Raw genomic sequence first — 22,465 nt, 5'->3', positions numbered from 1 at the left:
CATAGAACTTAGAACTATTTAAACCTAACTAACCTAAGGACATCACACACATCCATGCCCGAGGCAGGATTCGAACCTGCGACCGTCGCGGTCGCGCAGTTCCAAACTGAAGGGCCTACAACCGCTCGGCCACAACGGCCGGCTGAAGAGGAGGAGATTAGTGTGTTTAACGTCCCGTCGACAACGAGGTCATTGGAGACGGAACACAAGCTCCGATTATGAAAGGATGGAAAAGGAAATCGACAAACCATCCCAGCATTTGCTTTAAGCTATTTAGAGAAATCACTGAAAACCTAAATCATGATGGCTGGGCGCGTATTTGAACCGCCGTCCTCCCGATTATGCGTCCAGTGTGTTAGCCACTGTGTTGCCCCACTCGGTGAGCGACTGGTGTCCGTGCTAAAGAAAAATCATCTGGCTGATCGAAGTGAGAGGGAGACTTGCTTGTCCGGACGAAATTCCCTTAGTTGTGTATACATAGCATCGAAGGATGACTAGGTGACTATACTTCTCACACAATTAATTTCTAAGTACACAAATGACTCCCCTAGCAGAGGTGCTTCCACACTAATAGCCAATTCCTGCTACAGTGACAGTGGCTGTTTGTCATCGTTCTGTCTGCTTAATGGGACCGTCGTACAATTCTAAGATCTGCAGAACTCTTCAGGTAACTAACTTCTTCCCAAAGACTCCGGCCTGCAACTCTGGCTGCGTCTGCTCGTAACTACTTCTTACTGACTGTAACGTCCAGTTCCATAGCTGACTGCTTACTGGTTGCCTCTCCACACTCGGCCCTACAGCTTCTTCTCGCTTTCCTCTTAGACTGCCTGTCCTGTACATGACGTAATGTTGAGCGGCTTCTCAATCACCTTATTGGCTACTCTGATGTGTCAAGTTCAAATAAGCAAATATCCAATCTACTCTTCTATCCCAAATTTATTTTATAATCTGACGTAACATGAAACAAACTTTACAATACAATATAAGATTTCTTGTAGTATCTGTTTCTTTCCATACTTTCCATTTAATGAATCAAATGTCTAAATATGATTCAAGTGTTAAATTTTTGTTTTCTTTTTTGAAAGTACGTCTACTGATGATAAAAAAATTCGATGATTTTTTTTAATTGGGCAGCTTCCTCAGTTTAGATGAGACTCAGGGAAATTAGCAGTACTACAAAAGAATAATAGTTTTAAAAGAAGAAGAAGAAGGAAGAAAATGATATCTCTCAGGGGGCGTTGCCCCATTAAGAAATGAAACCTTGGTTTTAACGACGTTTGGTGAGATTCTTCTCTATGCCGAACCCTTTTCATTTTCAAGGAGATGTAGATGATTGATTCGTTCAGTTAGAGGAGAAAAAGACGAGTGACCGCCGGTCAGGGTGGCCGAGCGGTTCTAAGCGCTACAGTCTGGAACCGCGCGACCGCTACGGTCGCAGGTTCGAATCATGCCTCGGGCATGGATGCGTGTGATGTCCTTAGGTTAGTTAGGTTTAAGTAGTTCTAAGTTCTAAGGGACTGATGACCTTAGAAGTTAAGTCCCATAGTGCTCAGAGCCATTTTTTAGCCATGAGTGACCACATTACGACACTCCTCGCTTTCGAATACAGACTGCCTCAGTATTTCATAGTGATCTACCTGACCGACCCAGAACTTGCACTCGACGACACGATCTGGTTAATAGATTTGAAGAGAAATAACCCCTGTATTATTATCGTATTGCATCATGTTATTAATTTTCATCCATACACATCCATAGAAACATAGAGACGCCCCATCTTGTAAAAGCGCAGTTCAGTGGTCTGATTTTCCCCGCTTGAACATCTGGTTGTGTAGTAGAAGCACGGTGAAAGTCTGAAAAGAGCTGCCCGTACTATGATAAATGCTGAAGAACTGCGATAATCCGCTAATGCAATCATAATTCGAGAGAGCACTGAATAACGGCCTGAGGTGTCCGTTCGAGAACACCGTGTTGGACGTTTTTTTTAAAGTGTCTCGAAATTAAATTCCTCCATCCCTCTACAAATATTTCATATCGTACTTGTTGCTCATAGTACTGACTCGTTCAGAACAAACTGTACCATTTATTCGGTGAACAGCAGGCGTAAAAATGAATTACACATCAATAACACTTCATCATTGTAAAAAATAGTGTACTCTGTTAACGACGTTTAAATTTTAATAGGCTACCAGCAGAACTGAAAATCTACCTGAAAACTCCAAGTCTTCAGACGTTGTTTGCTCACAACAGGTTAAATATGAACATTGGAATTACAACCTTTCAGCGCCATTCACACCAACAAAAGCCGTTTCTATCCCATTACGCTGGTCGTGGTGGCCGAGTGGTTCTAGGCGCTTCAGTCTGGAACCGCGCGACCGCTACGATCGGAGGTTCGAATCCTGCCTCGGGCCTGGATGTGTCTGATGTCCTTCGGTTAGTTAGGTTTAAGTAGTTCTAAGTTCTAGGCGACTGATGACCTCGGATGTTAAGTTCCATAGTGCTCAGAGCCATTTGAACCATTATCCCATTACCTTTGCTGATTCCACATATACTTCTGCACATTACAAATTTTATAATTTCCTGCAAGTTGCCTTCAAATTCATAGAACACCTTCGGAAATCATCACTCAAAAATATCCCATCGCAGTCCAATCTGGTCACTCCTACGCATCTGCGAGCACACATCACCTTCTGCTCTCCTCCATCCACTGCACAAGCTTTCTCAAGATAGCGACTGGTTCCTGATCCAAAAAATGCGTACATAAATTTATCATTCTTATCAGCTGTAGTTCAACCTTTCCTCTTCTCTCCATAAATCTACTCACAGCTGCCTCCTTCTCCGTGTCCCATTCCGCATCTCTAACTCCCACTCAACAACTAAAAACCTTTCCAACGATACTAAAAAAAACGCCCATCAGGCTGCTGTTGGGTGTACTCGTATTACAAAGGCGGTAAAAAGGTTTCTGGTCGAAGGCCGAACAGTTCAGACTCGGTATGCGCCGGCCGAAGTGGCCGTGCGGTTAAAGGCGCTGCAGTCTGGAACCGCAAGACCGCTACGGTCGCAGGTTCGAATCCTGCCTCGGGCATGGATGTTTGTGATGTTCTTAGGTTAGTTAGGTTTAACTAGTTCTAAGTTCTAGGGGACTAATGACCTCAGCAGTTGAGTCCAATAGTGCTCAGAGCCACTTGAACCACTTGAACTCGGTATGCCATATGGGATAATCGCCGTGAGCATTGATGCAATCATCCTACCGACGCACCAGCTTCAAAACATCCGTTTGATAAAAGACCGTGTCCTGCTGTGTGAAGAAATATCCGTAACCAGTTGCTGCACATTCTCGTCCGACAGGTGTCGTCGATCCTTCAAGGGCTTTTTTTAAGGGAAGGAAGACGTGATAACAGCATGGGGAGGGATCAGGGCTATAGGGCAGGTGCTCGAGTGTCTCCCACTTGAGTTGGTGTAAGTTCTGCGTTACGACATTGGGGAAATGGGGAGGTGCGTTACCATGAAGAATGAGAAGAGACAGAAGCAGTGGGAATGCATGAATGAGGTAGCGGAGGATAGAGAGAGCAAGAGGAAGAAGTGAGAGTGAGAGGAGACAGTAGCAGTTGTAGGACAGAACGAAGGACAGGGTGACTGAGACAGAAGACAGTGACAATTAGAGACAGACATAAAGAGACAATCACAATGAGTTGGGCTGAATGAATGAGTGAGAATAGGCTAATGGGTGTGGACTGGTATGAGTGATTTAGCGTGATGTACCAGTGGGTGTGAGCGAGTTAGAATTAGGAAAAATGGAAATGAGCGTTTGGCGTCATTGGCCGGGAGGCCCCTTATGGGGCAGGTCCAGCCGCCTTGGTGTAGGTCTTATTACATTCGACCCCCCATTGGGCGACCTGCGCGCTCGATGGGGATGAAATTATGATGAAGACAACACAACACCCAGTCCCTGAGCGCAGAAAATCCCCGACCTAGCTGGTAATCGAACCCGGGCCCATGAGGACGGCAGTCCGTCACGCTGACCATTCAGCTATCTGGGTGGACCAGAATTAGGAGAGCTTGTGTGAGTGAGAGATGAGTTGCTTGTTAAGAAGAGTACGAATAAGTTCGCATGCCGTAATTTTTGCGAGAATTCTTAAATTTGGTGAGGAAGGTAGGATGAGGCAGCTGTTATACCAATTCTCACTCACTCTTTTAAACAGGACCATTCTCACCTTTTGTGTGCTCCATACGGAGCATTTTGCCGCTGTTTCATAATTCTATGATTTTTTCTAAAATGATTTATTACTGCTTGTTCCCTTTGTTTCTTAGAAAATATTCCGACAAGCTTTCGTTATTATCAGTGAAAAGCACTATGTTTCGTGTGTTGTTATCGGTTGCTTTTTACCTTGGATTCCTGTTTTAAATTTTGTAAGGTCGTTGTTTGCTTCATCGACATACATTTTAAACGATATTTATAAAAGGTTCAATACTGCATTTCACGTTTCTTCACATTAAATCAGCTTTCACCACCTTGTCGCACGATTCCACAACGATGTTTTCCGTCAGACATGATGACTGGCCCATTCATATTCTTCATTCTCCAATGGTTATCTGTGGGTGTTTGTGCTTCGGCGGCCAAGAAAAGAATAACAGCACAGTGGTCCTGTTTAGAGGCATTTGATAATAACGTCGCCATAGTTCACGTCTCCACATATACCGCACCCACGTAGCGCTACGTTGCATATACGCTGCGGCGACGCCTTCAAACGGAAACTTTTAGATACGCCCCTTATATTTTTCTTTCCAGTGATTAATAAGTGGGCACTCATCCCTTCACTTACACTTACCGGAAGAAGCAACTACTCATTCATCTGCAGTGCACAGCCAACCCCTCGTGAACATCACCGTATTCATCAACGCATTTTACATATTTTTAACTCTTTCTTTTTAACGTCATTCAGTTTCCTAAAATAGTCTGGTATGTTTTAAAAATTGTGTAGACCAGAAGGTGCCTTTGTGTCAGCTGACTTCCGGCCCCACAGTGGGAACCGAAAGGGAAACTCCCCTTGAAGCAGAACCTAAGCATCTATATCAAGAGGAGCCAAAGATTAATGCGTATATAATGTTCGAACACGGCTCTGACTTTCTTACGTTAAAACTGTTAATACGCAAACTGCGTTCGAACAACTAAACTATAGATGGGTTTTAAACAACCCAGAATTGACCGGACCAGCAAATAAATCGCTCATACTTTCGCTTTTGCATTATATAGGTGATATTTCGCACTTGTTAACAAATGAACTCTTTCAGACATTATAAATGCTGACTAAACGCATGGACATCCCCAAACGGACTGTAGAGAAATCGAACTGGCGACATATCACGAAACTAAGATTTTTAAAAGCTACGTCCGGACAGCGAAAACATTACAGGGTGCAGACTGCAATTGAGGCCATCAATTACTAGTAGCCAAGGTTCAGATGAAGTTGAATAACCTGAAAACAGCATCCAAGTCGCTAAATACGAGACTGAAAACAAAGGGTGAACCAAAGCCTCTTAACATTTGAAAATTTAATTACTTCATGGAATAATGCAGGTAAAGATGTAAAAACTGACACACATGCTTGAAACCAAAGGAAAAGTGCACAAAATGACAAACAGATGGCACTTCATATGCTACAAAGCAATAATTAGTATAACAATTAATTCTTACGAAAGACGACGTTCTTTATAACACATGCTCAACATGTCGGGCCGTCATTCATCAGCAATGACTGTAGTCAAGGGACAATGTTGTGAACAACACAGTAGAGCATATCAGTAGGTATTGTGAGGAATGAAATGATAATTAAATAGACACCCTAGCTGCAAGCAGGCGTTGATACACTTCATTGAGGACATGTTGAAAATGTGTGCCCCGACCGGGACTCGAACCCGGGATCTCCTGCTTACATGGCAGACGCTCAAGTGTGAGGAAATGCTGCCGGATGTTGTCTTTTAGCATCCCTTATTAGGTCGGCCGGTCTTGGTAGACTTGTGACTTCAGGTCACCACACAATCAATAATCGCACGGTTTGAGGTCTAGAGACATGCGAGGCCAAGCTTAACGGAAGTGGCGGCTCAGCATGCGATCGTCACCAAACGATGTACGCAAGGGTTATTTCACATGGTTAGCAATATGGGGTGGAGTGCCATCTCCATGAAAGTCATACCTTCCAGGTGTTTGTCAGCCAGGTCGGGGATGACGCGATTCTGTAACATATTGGTGTACCACGCACAAGTCACGCCGACAGTTTGAAAAGCCGGACGCCACATTTTTTTCAAAATGTGTGTGAAATCTTATGGGACTTAACTACTAAGGTCATCGGTCCCTAAGCTTACACACTACTTAACCTAAATGATCCTAACGACAGACACACACACCCATGCCCGAGGGAGGACTCGAACCTCCGCCGGAACCAGCTGTACAGTCCATGACTGCAGCGCCTGAGACCGCTCGGCTAATCCCGCGCGGCTCGCCACATTTTCTCGAAGAAAAAGGGACCAATCACGACTGATGTAACAGATCCACACCACACCGTAACTTTCCCATCATACAGTGGGGTTTCCACGACAATTCTAGGATTTTCGGTAGTCAAAATTCTGCAGTTGTTGGAGTTGACAGATCCTCAGAATGTAAAATGGACTTCATTGGTCCAGCACCACTTGTTGGCCGGGTTTTGCCCTCGGTTTTAGTTTCAATAAAACCCCATGTCAAAGAAGGCACGTGTGTCAGTTTTTACTGCTCTACCTGCATTATTCCGTGAATTAGTGAGTTTTCAAATTATAATGGACTACTGGGTCACACTGTATTTTAGAAAATTACGCTGTAGTGAAAACGGACAGGTTCAAATTACTTGGTTATGTCGACAGCGATGTAAACGAGTTATGGGAAAACATTAAAACAACAAATAAAATATCAGTTGACATAATCATTCGTGCAGACGAAAAGCGAATCGGAACAACATGGCTGTCAGAAATGTCACTGATATTGGCGGGAAAGAAGATGTAAGAGGGGTTCGCAGTGCGATCACAATGCAAAACGACGAATTCCAAAACCAAGCTAGAAAAGACAAATACAAATCCCCCCCCCCCAAAAAAAAAGTGCAATAACAGAAAAACAATAAAAATGGATAAGAAGAGACATGGTGAAAGAGATCAAATGACTAAGCAAAACATTCCAGCTTGCTATGCGCCTTGGTAGACGGGAACAACAGTGAGATGCAAGTTGAAAGGAATGATGTTCTTAGAAGATGGGTAGAGCTTATGGAAAACTTATACAAAATAATAAATGTATGAAAGACAATCACGAGACATTATGATATAGCAGAAAACTCAAGTATGAAAGAGGTTAGAGTGCCCTAAAGGAAATTACAGGAAGAAGAGCTCTAGGATTTGGTGGCCTCCAAAGAAAGATAATAAAAAATGCAGAAAATGAAGCAACTGAAAAATTGTGCCAAAAATTGATCTACCTGTATCTGGCATACAGAATGAAAAAGAACTGTTTACATGCCAACCCTGAAGAAAGGGAAGCCAGAAAAGTGCGAAAATTACAGAACAATGTCTCTTATATCAACTGCTAACAAGATTTTCTTGAAAATCATCCAGAACCGACTAAAACCATACATCGACCGATAGTTGCCAAGGGAACAAGCAGGGTTCGAAAAGGGTAGAATGACCAGTGACCCAATGAAAAATATGTGGTAAATCATGGAAAAAGCTATATAATATAAAAGACTTTGGTGCTTCAATAACGTCATCAAAGCATATTACTAAAAAATGGTTAAAATGGCTCTGAGCACTATGGGACTCAACTGCTGTGGTCATCAGTCCCCTAGAACTTAGAACTACTTAAACCTAACTAATCTAAGGACATCACACACACCCATGCCCGAGGCAGGATTCGAACCTGCGACCGTAGCAGCACCGCGGCTCCGGACTGGAGCGTCTAAAACCGCACGGCCACCGCGGCCGGCAAAGCATATTACTGTGTAAGCTATTCTAAACTCAGGCAAGTACTAGGCTTTTCGAGATATCAGAGCACCTTACACAACTAATCATAAACCTATACAATAACCAAGAAGCAACAGCAAAAATATAGCAGAAGATTTCGAGATAGGGAAAGAAGCCAGAAAGGGACTTTTTTTGTTATGGTTTTAGGGCTCAAAACTGCTACGGTCATAAGCGCTCATTCTGTGGCTTAGGGAAGGGTAAAAAACCGAATGTTAAATAAGCAGCAACTGGAGCGAAACTCAAGAAGGAGGAAAACCAAAAACGAAAGTAAATCTTAGAAAACTACTATTGAAGGGGGGGGGGGGGGGGGGGCAATGTGTTCCCCAAAAAAAGAGCTTCAAATGACTGATGTCATCTCACTGACACTGATTAACTCAAGGACACGATTGGTCGAGCGCATGTCATCTGCTAAAAGAGAAGAGATATCAGGAGACAGCTGTAAACGGGTGCTTTGCGGATTAAAATATGGGCACGCAATCTATCTCCGCTTCCTTTCAGTTTGTGTGGTGAACGCCTAATGAGTACTGCAGTTCTAACATATATGGAAACTGGAATTCAGATTCGAGTGAGTTTAATTAATAATCTAAGATTTACAGATGACACAAAACTTATAGCAGGCAGTGAAAAAGACATTAAAGGTGTTTTCCGGTCTCGGAGCCTTATTTATGCTCATATTCAACTTTTTTCTGCAAAGAAATATTTTTTCATCCAAACCATTATTAACAAAAAAAATGGTTCAAATGGCTCTGAGCACTATGAGACTTAACTTCTCAGGTCATCAGTCCCCTAGAACTTAGAACTACTTAAACCCAAGGACATCACACACATCCATGCCTGAGGCAGGATTCGAACCTGCGACCGCAGCGGTCGTGCGGTTCCCGACTGTAGCGCCTAGAACCGCTCGGCCACTCCGGCCGGCATTATTAACAAACTGAAGTACATATCATAATATCATGTAAATAATTTTTGGCCTGTAAATTGATGAACGTATGCAACAAAAAGTGCCGGCTAAAATACCTCTGCGCGGATTGCGCAGCTAAGCGTTTCGCACGACTGAACTATAAATCTGCAAACAGACTTAAACATATGTATATTATCAGATTTAAATTCTCTATGGCGTGAACCTCGAAAAACAAACTTTTGAAGTGTATTTCAAAACGGCGGCCACTTGAAAAAGTAGGCACTGAAAATCGATCTATTTTGTTGCCTTCAAATGAAAGTAAATAACAAACATTATGAAAAATGTATTGCTTTTTGAAGTTCACGCCAAAATTACAAGTGACCATTTTATCAAGTCTAAAAGGTCATCCAGTTTTACCGAGTCGTTTTTTTTAACCATGTAAACCAGTTTCACAAACGTTGTCTCGAGTAACGCGCATTTAAAGGTTTGAGTTCGAGTTTTATGTATATAACTTTAAAATTTTTCAACTTACCATTACTTTGTTATTTCTGGGCCATACAGTAAATCTTCCTCTTGAACTCGAAGATCTCATTTTCTAAAGCGCGAGTGTCTCTAGCCGCAATTCTAGCCTCGACGCCGCTCTGGGAGGAGCACCGGTCCGAACGCTTGAGGCGTTTCTCTTCGTTTTCCACGGCGAATGAGCAAGCCGTAGCGCTGATAACGATCCCCTGCAATCCGATGTTAAAAATGACCCACGCCCAATTTTTATCTATTTGTGCGACTTTTGCTCTCGAAAACATGTGTTTTGGAGCGTAAGTTCCAACCAATGAATTCAGTGCTTCATTGCTGTTCTCCGTACAGGCGCCAAGGCATCTCTCGATCAAATTAATGTCAGTCAGAAGTTCGTAAACATCAACGATAGCTTAAATAACTTCACTCCTCAATGGTGGCCTACACTCGAAAGTATCCAGTGTCCCATTCATCTCAGTTTGCTGCGGATTGTGATTCGTTGAACACCTGCGATAAAGAGTCACCGTGATCGCTTCTTTAACGCTACTTTTTTGGAAACCATGTACTTGGGGCATTTGGTGGGCAAGTACACCTATATCGATATGTCCTTCGACCTAGAACGCTACAATAACTTTACAGAGAAGGAGATATTGATCCGAGTCGCATTCAACCTAAGCACTGAGAGGGCGTGTGCATGCTTCCATTGAAACATGATTTCCAGATATAAAGAATAATTTTTCGATAAAACCCCGTCGATCACATATACTTTATAAGGAGTCAAAATGAAAAAAAAAGTTCCGAAAACTCGTGAACGGGAAACTCCCTTAAGTATGTTCGAAAAACGTGAAAAATTTAACCTGGGGCTAAATTGAGGACATACAAATTCTGACAACATGAATGAAGATCTTGTGGTGATGGATGGAGAAATCATTGATAGCGTCGAAAAATATAGATGTGTATTGAATCTATAATAGCAAAAAGCAACTGCAGCACTGAGGAAATAATGATAATGCTACAACCTGGAAAGGGCGCTACGATTAAATAACGCAAGTTGCTAATGGAAAGGAAACTGCAACTACTGACCAAAATAAATATCACAAACTTTCAGCTCCCGTATAGTTTTGCACGGATGTGAGTCACAGAGACTGAAAGAAGTGAATCAGAGGAAAATCGATTCTTTTTAGTGTGGATTTGGAAGGGGTACTGAGGATTTCCAGGACTGAAACATAGTTAAAAAGAGTCCTGGCAAATTAAACCAAAAACATCCCTGGGGACCAATGAAATTATGCTACTTTGGGCGTAACATGAAGGCAAAAGACTCACTAGAAAAAACTGTAACGCTTGGAAGTCAAGGATATAGAGGAAAATCAAGGAGAAGGTGGATAGAGGACATCAAAGAAAGCGCTAGAACGACCCTGCGAAGATTGAAGGCCGAAGCAACGTCCAGAAGAACGTGGGAGTCGAAGACGACTTGTTGGATCATAAAAACGTGTGTAGAGTAGTATGCGATACAGGGAATGACTCACGGCTGCCAGGAGGCGTCCACGGAGAGGCGCAGATCGGACTCGCAGCGTGCCTCGTTCCGGCAGCCCGTGTTGAACGGGATGAGCACCGAGCCGCCCACGCTGCGCTGCGGGTCCGCCACCGGGCAGTCGCCGCAGAACACGCCGTCTGCAACAGCGCGAGGCCTCCTGCAGTCCTCATACCTCGGACGTCATTCTGCAGTCCTAAAGTACTGATATAGTCAGGCAGCAGCAGCCGGCAGAGAGGCAAGCAGCAACGGTGAGGTGACCGATTTTGTCACATTTTACGAGTTCCTAATCAGGAGCGAACTGCATAATTTCATCTGTGTGCTTCGGTAGTTTTAGTTTCTCGAGTTTCTGCGGGTTAATTCAATGTTGACTAGACACAGTTCTCGCGTTTTCGTTTGTGTCGGAAAGTAAACCGGGTTTGTGACGTATTACAAGTCAACAGCGAATTATTTAGGCTCTCCTGTGTGCTTGTAATAGAACCCAGTACGTTGTCCTCGGTGGTGGATAGCAATGTGTGGCTGTTTGTGGATCATGCTGTTGATGCTGTGGTGTACGGAAAGGTGTCGTCGTTGAGTGACTGTAGGAGGATACAAGATGACTTGGACAGGATTTGTGATTGGTGTAAAGAATGGCAGCTAACTCTAAATATAGATAAATGTAAATTAATGCAGATGAATAGGAAAAAGAATCCTGTAATGTTTGAATACTCCATTAGTAGAGTAGTGTTTGACACAGTCACGTCGATTAAATATTTGGGCGTAACATTGCAGAGCGATATGAAGTGGGACAAGCATGTAATGGCAGTTGTGGGGAAGGCGGATAGTCGTCTTTGGTTCATTGGTAGAATTTTGGGAAGATGTGGTTCATCTGTAAAGGAGACCGCTTATAAAACACTACTACGACCAATTCTTGAGTACTGCTCGAGCGTTTGGGATCCCTATCAGGTCGGATTTAGGGAGGACATAGAAGTAATTCAGAGGCGGGATGCTAGATTTGTTACTGGTAGGTTTGATCACCACGCGAGTGTTACGGAAATGCTTCAGGAACTGGGGTGGGAGTCTCTAGAGAAAAGACGGCGTTCTTTTCGTGAATCGCTACTGAGGAAATTTAGAGAACCAGCATTTGAGGTTGACTGCAGTACAATTTTACTGCCGCCAACCTACATTTCGCGGAAAAACCACAAAGATAAGATAAGAGAGATTAGGGCTCGTACAGAGGCATATAGGCAGTCATTTTTCCCTCGTTCTGTTTGGCAGTGGAACGGGGAGAGAAGATGCTAGTTGTGGTACGAGGTACCCTCCACCACGCACCGTATGGTGGATTGCGGAGTATGGATGTAGATGTAGATGTAGATGTAGATGATAGTTTAGTTTTTCTATCTCTGCATATTAATTTACTTTATTAGACTCACTTCTTGCGTTTTCGTCAGTGTCTACAGTAGAGTTTCATAGCACATGTCGATAGTTCTTTGTTTGTGTAGTGTAGTTTTCCATATTCTTTAGTATAGATAGCGACTGTGTGACTACTGTGTGCAGATGCTCTCGGCTCCAGGCTGCGATGGCTTCGGTTACACTGCTTGAGGCTGCAGTGGGTAGGTATCACGGTTATAACTCGGCCATGTGAATCCAACGGACGTCCAGCACGACCCACGACTCCGCCGATCGGTCTGCACCATTGGCCACGTGCAATAGCTCCATACTTAACAAGCATATACAACCACTCGCTCGAAGAAATATGTCTACCCAACGACTGGAAATTTACACAGGTCACACCAACATTCAAGAAAGGCAATAGGAGTAATCTACTAAATTACAGGTCCTTATCATTAACGACGATATGCAGCAGGATTTTGCAACATATGTTGTGTTCGAACATTACGAATTACCTCGAAGAGAACGGTCTATGGACACAGTAAACACGGACTTACAAAACATTGTTCTTGTGAGACACAAGTAGCTCTTTTTTCACACGAAATGTTTAGTGCTATTGACAATGGATTTCAAATTTTTTCAGTATTTCTAGATTTCCAGAAGGCTTTTGACACTGTACTTCACAAGCGGCTTGTAATAAAGTTGAAAGCTTATGGAATATAGTCTTTCGGGCGACTGGATACATGATTTTCTGTCAGAGAGATCACAGTTGGTATTAACTGACGGAAAGTCATTGACTAAAACAGAAGCGATTTCTGGCGTTCCCCAAGACACTGTTACAGGCTCTCTGCTGTTCCTTAACTGTACAAACGACTTAGGACCAATCCGACCAGCCGTCTTAGGTTGTCTGCAGATGACGCTGTCGTTTACCGTCGAGTAAAGTCGTAAGAAGATCAAAACAAATTGCAAAACGATTTAGAAAAGATATCTGTGTGGTGCGAAAATTGGAAATTGTCCCTAAATAAGTGTTACGCCATTCACATGAATGCTGAAAGAAATCAGTTAAATTTCAGTTACACGATAAATCAATCAAATCCAAAGACAGTAAATTCAACTTCCTGACTAGGAATTACAATTACTAACATTTTAAATTCACCGGCAGGGTGGCCGAGCGGTTCTAGGCGCTACAGTCTGAAACCCCGCTACCGCTACGGTCGCAATTTCGAATCCTGCCTCGGACATGGATGTGTGTTATGTCGTTAGGTTAGTTAGGTTTAAGTAGTTCTAAGTTCTAGGGGACTGATGACCGCAGCAGTTAAGTCACATAGTGCTCAGAGCCATTTGAACCATTTTAAATTCGAAAGAAATATAGAAAATGTTGTGGGGAAGTCGAACCAGAGACTGCGTTTTATTGGCAGAACATTATAAGATGCGACAGGTCTGCAAAACAGGCTGTCTACACTACACTTACCTGTCCTCTTTTGGAGTAATGCTGCGCCGTGTGGAATTCTTACCAGACAGGATTAACGGAGTACATCGAGAAAGTTCAAAGTACAGCAGCACGTTCTGTACTATCGAGAAATCGGAGAGAGATTATCATGGACATGGTACAGGATTTGGAGTGGACATGATTAAAACAAAGCCGTTTCGCGTTGTGCCGGGATTTTCTCATGAAATTTCAGTCACCATCTTCCTCGGCTGAATGCGAAAATCTCTTGTTAACGCCGACCTACATAGGAAAAAACGATCGTGATAATAAAATAACGGAAATCGGAGCTCGCATGGAAAGATATAAGTGTTCGTTTCTTCAACGTGCTGCTTGAGAGTGGAATAATTGGGGTTTATTGTGAAGGTGGTTCGATTAGCCCTCTGCCAGGACTGGATTCGCAGAGTATCCATGTAGATGTAGATGTAGATATAGATATAAAAGCAGCCAGTATGGTGTGCTACATCCGTTTATAACAGTCTTCACGGAAATACACTCCTGCTATTAAAAATCGTAACACGAACAAAGAATCACACACATTTGGTTTGCAGATGTATGCAAGTGTTACACCCTTTGCAGATAGACAGTGTAAAACATGTGAACTGAGCAAGTGTATCGGGCAAAAAATTATGTCCCGATCCAAATAACGAAGTGGCTGAGGGTCAAGCGTGGGAGGGGGAGAACGTTGGCGGTCCACGTTTGTCTGCGTACACAATATCGCTGCGGCAGCAATAGCTACGTTCTCCATCTGCATCTACATCTATACTTGCCCTTCTTTCCGTTCCATTCACAGATGGAGCGTGGGAAGAACGACTGTTTAATTATAGCTGTGCTTTCTCTAATTAATCTAATCTTGTTTTCACGGTCCCTATGGGGACAACACGTAGGTGTTTATAATACATTCCTGGCCATCATTTAAAGCCGGTACTTCAAAATTTGTAAGGAGGATTTATCATGGTACTTTGCATCTATCTTCAAGTGTCTACCAGTTCAGTTTTTTCAGCATCTCTGCTACACTCTCCCACGGACCGAAACAAATCTGTGACCATTCGTGTTGCCCTTCTCTCTAGGCATTCAGGATCCCGTATTAGCCCTATTTAGTACGTGTCCCACGCACTTGAGCAATTTTCTGCCGGTATGAATGAGTTATTTGTAAGCAATTTCCCTTATATTGCATTTCCCTAGTCTTTTACCAATAAACCGCAGTCTTCCACCTGCTTTACATTCGCTGAACCTATGTGATCATCCCATTTCATATCCCTACAAGGTTTTCTTTAAATTAAAAACAGTCTTGGTTGTAATTTATTCTTTTATTAACAAAGCATTTCGCCTTCGTGTGGCTTCTTCAGATAATCTATAGGGATAACGAAACAAGCAATAATTAGGGTATGGTCTTAGCATGCACAATTCTAATTGTGAATAAGAAATTGTTACTGACCGTAAATTTTTTCTTTTACGACATTTTAGAAACCAAAAAAACTCTGTGCTAGAATACAGCATGCGTCGAATCAGGTGAACCTGTCGAGACTAGTCAAACACAACTACCATAATATCATGTAACGGCGGGATAGAATGTTGAATAAATAATCATATTGAACGGAACATACCTTAAGGGGCTCCGGAAAGGCTCAAAATCATGAAAAGTTCAATTTTTACTTTTTTGCGTTTTCTGAATCTGCAGACTATTACCTTTTAATAGATATATAATTTATTCAATTCCGAAGACTACAACTATTTTTAAATTTTTTTTGAAATGTGTTCTACATGGGCGTGACCCACTGTGGCGCTGTTAAACTGCTGTCAAATGGTGTTATTATTAACGTCCGTGTTCATCAGGTACATTTTAGTGATGTGAGATAAAGTATGTGTTGTGGCGAACCTGTGATGGTTCAATATATATCGCTGGTGTGATTGTCGATTGTTTCATGTTTATTTACTCTGTCGTTATCTCGAAAATATTCGTAATTAATTCTGTTTCTTGAGTCTCTGTTTTGTTGAAGTATAATAATGAGTAAAAGTAAAGTTATTAGAAATCCTCTGAAGGCTTTTAAGAAAAGGAGAAATGTTGGAAAGCCAAAGGTATGTGTTATTACTGTACACAATAAAGACGATGAAAATCCCCAACATAGCTTGTGTCCCAAAGAAGAAGACAGTTGGTGTAAATATAACAAAGGATTGCTAACTGGTGAAGTGTACACTCATAAGCATAGTCTGCCTCATGCAATAATGGAGGTGATAAAACCTATTTTCAGAGACTTAGCAGCACCTGAACTGTTGAAAAAGTGTATTCACGGAAAAACTCAAAACCCCAATGAAAGTGTAAATAGTGTTATATGGTCGAGAATCCCCAAGACTATTTGTTGGAATAGAAACACTTCACTTTGGTGTGTATGATGCTGTTGCGACTTTCAATGATGGCAACATTTTAAGGTGCAAGGTATTTAGAAATATGGGAATGAAGATAGGTTCTAACATGGTACGAGCGATGCTTGCTTTAGACAAGGAACGCCTTCGGGCTGCAGACAGGGCTGTAAAGAGTCTAGAAATACAAGCAAGAGTAAACAGGAGGAGGAACAAGAGGAAGCTGGAGGACGAGTTTGCAGAGGATGAAGATAATCCATCCTATGGACCTGGAATGCACTAAAAAGTTAATCCAATCTTTGTCGCTCGATTCCCAAAACTTTTATTTTCTCATACTAATTACATGTTTTCTAAGGATCTTCTAAACATATTTATTTCAAACTTTCAGTAAATGTTACACAGTCAGTACCTTCTGCATAATTTAACACAGCCTTTTTTCCAAAAAACTGTATATTTTTGAATATATAAATAAAAAATTGCAAAAAAATGTTGTGAATTTTCATTACAATTGAAAAAATCATCTTTAATAACTGAACTAAAATTTTGTAAAATCCCTGTGTTAAGTTGTAGCCCATATTCCAATAAATAATCTGTAAAAAGTTCAACTTCCTACCTCAAATACTTTGTGAGCAAAGATGTAATTTATAAGCGTTATTTTAACATTGCAAGTATAGGGCGTTCCGGAGCCCCTTAATAAAATCGTACCAGCTGGCCAGAATGGTACAAAGGTAGGACCACACTCATAAAGAAGTGTACACATCTAAATAGAATACACAGAGATGCCGCCGGAACTTTACCGCAGGAGCGTCAGGTGGGTACACAGACGAGCAATGGAATAAGGCTTGCATACAGTGACTATAAAGGACACACATAGTGACGCTCAAAGCACTTATATGGCAGGCAGCATATTTAATGCTTATAAAAACACCCAGAATTGCAGAATCACTGTAATGATATTAAGAGGTTACAGTTAGTCAGAACATAGTCGCACATGAAGGGAAATAGATAAATCAGTAGCACAAGCGGTAACTAAGTAAAACCGTAAGATAACCACCATAGATGGCCGTCATCCCAGTAACCGGGGATAAAACAAATTCTTAAAACAGCGAGTCACAACTCGAATTGAAAAGTATAGTCTCTATGAATGAATTATTTGGGAGGTGACGGGGCGGGAAAATTAATAAAACCGAAATGGCAACCCCCTTGAAAATAACGAAAAATTATGTAAAAACTTGAAAACTGCCTTCATTGAACCGTAATAGCTTTGTTTCCTGCTAGTGAACTGGTCGTTCAGCAATTGTTTGTCGACTGCACACGTATGTCTAAAGACTTCCTTCTCTTCCAATGCCCGCCGGAGTGGCCGAGCGGTTCTAGGCGCTTCAGTCCGGAACCGCGCGACCGCTACGGTCGCAGGTTCGAATCCTGCCTCGGGCATGGATGTGTGTGATGTCCTTAGGTTAGTTAGGTGTAAGTAGTTCTAAGTTCTAGGGGACTGATGACCTCAGAAGTTAAGTCCCATAGTGCTCAGAGCCATTTGAACCACTCTTCCAACAAATAAAGCTTTCTGCCTTTCCGAGTACCATGTAAGATGCAAAGATCATCGAGCGTGGACAGATGGTGGTCTGCAGACTTCAGGTGTTCAGCAATAGTAGACTCTCGCTTTACTTGACCTTTTTTTGGTTATCAAATGCTCGCTAAATCTCGTTCTAAGCATCCAACCAGTTTAACCAATACAGAATTAAAGGCAGGCATTGCATTCTAGTCTGTAAGCATCAGAGGAAGCATACCAGTCTGTAGAAGGCCGCTCAGTATTCACGTAAGAGTTGTGAACTTTATTATGCGGTGAAAAAGCTACACTAACATCAAGAGGTTTTTAATAAATTAGCTATCAGATACGATAATTTCCTCAGAAAAGGAAGCTTTATTAATCTCTGTAGTGGTGACTAAGTGTTATACCAAGGAATTTGTATGTGTTAACACATTCCATCTGTGACTCGTTGATACTGTACAAAGTTTTTCTAGTTTTGTGAAGTGTTCAGTTTTACATTTTTTTAAATTTACAGCGAGTTGCCAATATTTACGCCACTCTGAAATCTTACCAAGATCTGACTGATATACCTGCGAAAAACTGAGGTTACTATTAATATTATGTACAAGGTCATTAACATATATCATGAACAGCCAAGGTCCCAACACATTTCCCTGGGGCATAACCAAAGTTACTTCTACATATGTCTATGATTGTCGATACAAGTCAACATACTACGTCCCATCAAAACATCCTGAATCCAGTCACAAATTGCGCTCGTTGAGCCATACGATACTACTTTACTTTTGATAATAAGCATAGATGTAGTACTGAGTCAAATGCTTTTCGTAAATCCAGAAATACTGCATCTGCCTAGCCGTCTCGATGCACCGCTTTCTGGTATCATGTGAGAAAAGCACGAGTTCTGTACCACATAATCAGTTAGAGATATCTCATAACGTTTCAGTTCAGAAAGTGTTCTAAAACAGCATACGAATGTCAAGGATACTGGACAGTAAGTCATTTCTGCTATCCTTATTGCAGACGGGTGTGATTAGTGCTTTCTTCCAAGCAATGGGTGCAGTTCTTTGTTCGAGGGATCTACACTATACTATAGTTAAAAGAGGCAGTAACTTAGCCGCAAATTCGGTATAGAACCTGATAGGGATTGCATAGGGTTCTGGAGCTCTGTCCGATGTTAGTGATTTCAGCTGTTTTCTCAACACCAATGACACTAACAAATATATCACTCAACTCTTCAGTGGTGCAACAATTAAACTGGGGCACTACCCCTGGATTTTCATTTCTAAAGGAACATTTGAAAATAGAGTTCAGCGTTTCCGCTTTTGCTTTGCTACCCTCAATTTCAGTCTCTGTCCAGTCCATGAGTATGTGGACACTAACACCCATTGCATATTAATAGAGTTTCTTTGAATAATAAAATGACTGCGCCAAAACTAGCTGCAATAAGGTAATATATTTCTTTGAATATTTTACATGACAGGCCTGTTTCGGCTTATTGCCATTATTAAGTGACCTGCGAAAATAACGTCGGTAAGATTATCTCTATATAAATCGTGTCTCTTTTATGTTTACAATTGCCGTAGTACTTACGGATAGTTGTAAGTGCCGACCATATTGCATGTATAGTAAATTTTTTATGCCATGTCTTGGTTAAAATATTACTTTTTGTACTTACAAAACGTAAAAATATGTTTTTTTCAAATATTTTGACAGTTCAGTTTTGACATGATAATTAAATCAAGACCCTAAGCTGCCGGCAGGCGTTCATATACATCAACGGGGACAGTGGAAAATGCGTGCCCCGACCAGGACTCGAACCCGGGATCTCCTGCTTGCAAGGCAGACGCTCTACCCATTTTCTTTATTCTTTTTTTTTTCTTTTTTTCGTTCTTGATCGCTGTGTTTGCTCGTTGCGGACGTCACAGGACATCCGTTTAAGTTCGTTTGTTGATCCTTCTACTCAGTTTTGTATTACAGAGGCCAACCAGCTCTCTGACCGAACACGCTGAGCTACCGTGCCGCCTTCCATCTGAACCACCGAGGGGACAGAGAATAGTGCAACTGCAGGCATTTATCCCTTGCATGCTCCCCGTGAGACCCACATGCCCAACTTAATGTCCACACACTACATTCGTAGTGCCCCTGCCCATTACAATTATTACTCTCGGCGGACTCTCTTACCGAGTCCCGTAAGAGTTCGGGCAATGCGTGTGCATCTGCACAGAATAACTAGGTAAATGGCAGGTTAGAAAGAATAGATATGATCTTCATATAGTTAAGGCTAACCAGCCATTGACCTTCTTCTGTGCAGATGCACACGCATTGCCCGAACTCTTACGGGACTCGGTAAGAGAGTCCGCCGAGAGTAATAAGTATAATTGGCAGGAGCACTACGAATGTAGTGTGTGGACATTACGTTGGGAATGTGGGTCTTACGGGGAGCGTGCAAGGGATAATCCCAGCAGTCGCACTATCTTCTTTGCCCTCGGTGGCTCAAATGGAAGTCGGCACGGTAGCTCAGCGTGTCCGGTCAGAGAGCTGCGTGCTCTCTGTAATAAAAAAAACTGAGTCAGGGAATCAACGATCACCTTGAACGGATGTCTTGTGACGTCCGCCCAGACCAAACGCAATGAACTATATGGAACAAAAGAAAAAAAAAAGAAAAAGAAAAAATAAAAGATGTATAGAGCGTCTGCCGTTCAAGCAGGAAATCCTGGGCTCGAGTCCCGGTCGGGGCACACATTTTCAACTGTTGCCGTTGGTGTATATCAACGCCTGTCAGCAGCTTAGGGTCTTCAATTAATTATCATTTCATTCTAGAGAGCTGCATGGTCACCGCTGGTATCTGTCCGAAAGAACAGATACTATCTTCATATCAATTTTGACTGTTCTTTACTACTATGCAGTACGTTTACGAAGTATATACAGCTTAAAACAAATGACGTCACATTAAGTAGCTCTTGGTTTCCTTTAAATTTTATCAATGGTCTGTGTAGCTTTTATTTACAGAAAGACTATTTCTTTTCGTATTCTATTATGTCAAAGTTTTTTAGATTACTATCACTGGTATTAAAATTTCGTCAGGTTTGGCCAACATACAAATTTTTGAAATCGTCACGTGTAGGCTATTCCATGTTTTGTTAAAGTTTCTCTGGTAAGATTTATGTCATCACGTATCGTGGTGGGTTTCAGTTTTGTGTGTTTGTTGTATAATTTTGTCAGTATATCTGGGTCAAAATCATTTTTGAAGCCTATGTGACTGTGTGTTTTCGTTTCTTTTTGTGTAGCTGGTTGTTCTAGAGGTAAATTGATTTTTCTGTTAATTATGGAGTGGGGAAAGCCTGCCTTTGTGTTTTAGGGTCAAACCGGTTTATTCAATTGTCTATTTCAAATTCCGTAGTAAATTTGATATTGGGATGGAGTTTTTTCAGTGCCTGATGGATATTATTGATGAAACTTCCTGGCAGATTAAAACTGTGTACCGGGCGACACTCGAACGCGGGACCTTACCTTTCGCGGGCAAGTGCTCTTCTAGCTGAGCTACCCAAGCACGACTCACGGCCCGACCTCACAATTTTACTTCCGCCAGTACCTCGTCTCCTACCTTCCAAACTTCACAGAAGTTCTCCTACGAAACAGGAGGTACTGGCGGAAGTAAAATTGTGAGGTCGGGCCGTGAGACGTGCTTGGGTAGCTCAGTTAAAAGAGCACTTGCCCGCGAAAGACAAAGGTCCCGAATTCGAGTCTCGGTCCGGCACACAGTTTTAATCTGTAAAGAAGTTTCAAAATCAGCGCACACACCGCTGCAGAGTGAAAATATCATTCTGGATATTATTGATGTCTGTATTGTTCCTATCAATCAGTATTAACGTGTCATCTACGTATGTATAACAGTAGATGATCTTTTTAAGTATTTTCAATTGTGAATTGAAAACTTTTCTTCTAATGTGTTGAGAAATTATCTGCAATTGTGCTAGCTACGCAAATTCCCATAGTTACTCCATCTACTCTGATGTAGATTTTTTCATTGAATTTGAAATAATTTTGTGATAAACTGGTTTTAAGTAGATTTATGGTTTCATAAGTTCCTGCAGTAGACGTCTGCAATAAACGTTTTCCTATGCTGCAATAGAATGTGTTTTATAATTTCTGTTGTTTCCTGTACTGGTATGTTGGTATATAGGTTTGTAATGTCAGGAGAGACAAATTAGCCATTAGGTGGAATCTGTATTCTTTTATTGCTTTTTCTAAAGTACGTGAATTTTTGTGGTATATTTCTTGTTGTATGTGTACAGCTCAGTTAGTAGTTTGTTCAATTTTTTACTTATCAAATTTATAGTTCACAATTGGCCGAATTGGATTCGATATTTTATGTACCTTTGATTGAGTACGTAACGTTGGTGTGCTTGATTCGTAATACTACATAATGTCTTTTCATATTCCGTTTGTATTACATTGCAATTTTAACATTTCTCTTTAGTTGTGCTGTGTATTTATTTGCTGTGTTATGTGGCGGTTCTGTGATGTTAGTTACGAAAAAGTCGTAACTTTATTTGTGTAGTCATTTTGGTTGGCTATAACAGCACAATTTCCTTTGTTCAATTTTGCTGCAACTGCATTGTTTTCATGTAATTTTTATTTATGGCTTTGAGAGTAATGTGTTCTGACTTTTGTTTCTTATGTATTTTCGCATTATGTCTTTCATTTTCCACAATTTCT

General features: G+C 41.6%; 1 protein-coding gene across 1 annotated transcript in view; it reads right to left on the bottom strand.

Moving 5' to 3' along the window:
• The window catches only part of LOC126262652 (integrin alpha-PS3-like), a 440,796-nt gene that overhangs the window by 199,675 nt on the left and 218,656 nt on the right, over positions 1-22,465 (bottom strand). Inside the window, exon 15 of the mRNA XM_049959421.1 lies at positions 10,972-11,116. Coding sequence (XP_049815378.1) covers positions 10,972-11,116 — 145 coding nt within the window. The remainder of the gene's footprint in view (positions 1-10,971; positions 11,117-22,465) is intronic.

This window comes from Schistocerca nitens, chromosome 6 (genome assembly GCF_023898315.1).
Source record: "Schistocerca nitens isolate TAMUIC-IGC-003100 chromosome 6, iqSchNite1.1, whole genome shotgun sequence".
Classification (NCBI taxonomy): Eukaryota; Metazoa; Arthropoda; class Insecta; order Orthoptera; family Acrididae; genus Schistocerca; species Schistocerca nitens.
Note: the sequence above shows the minus strand (reverse complement) of the source record. Positions and strands in the feature narration are given on the sequence as shown.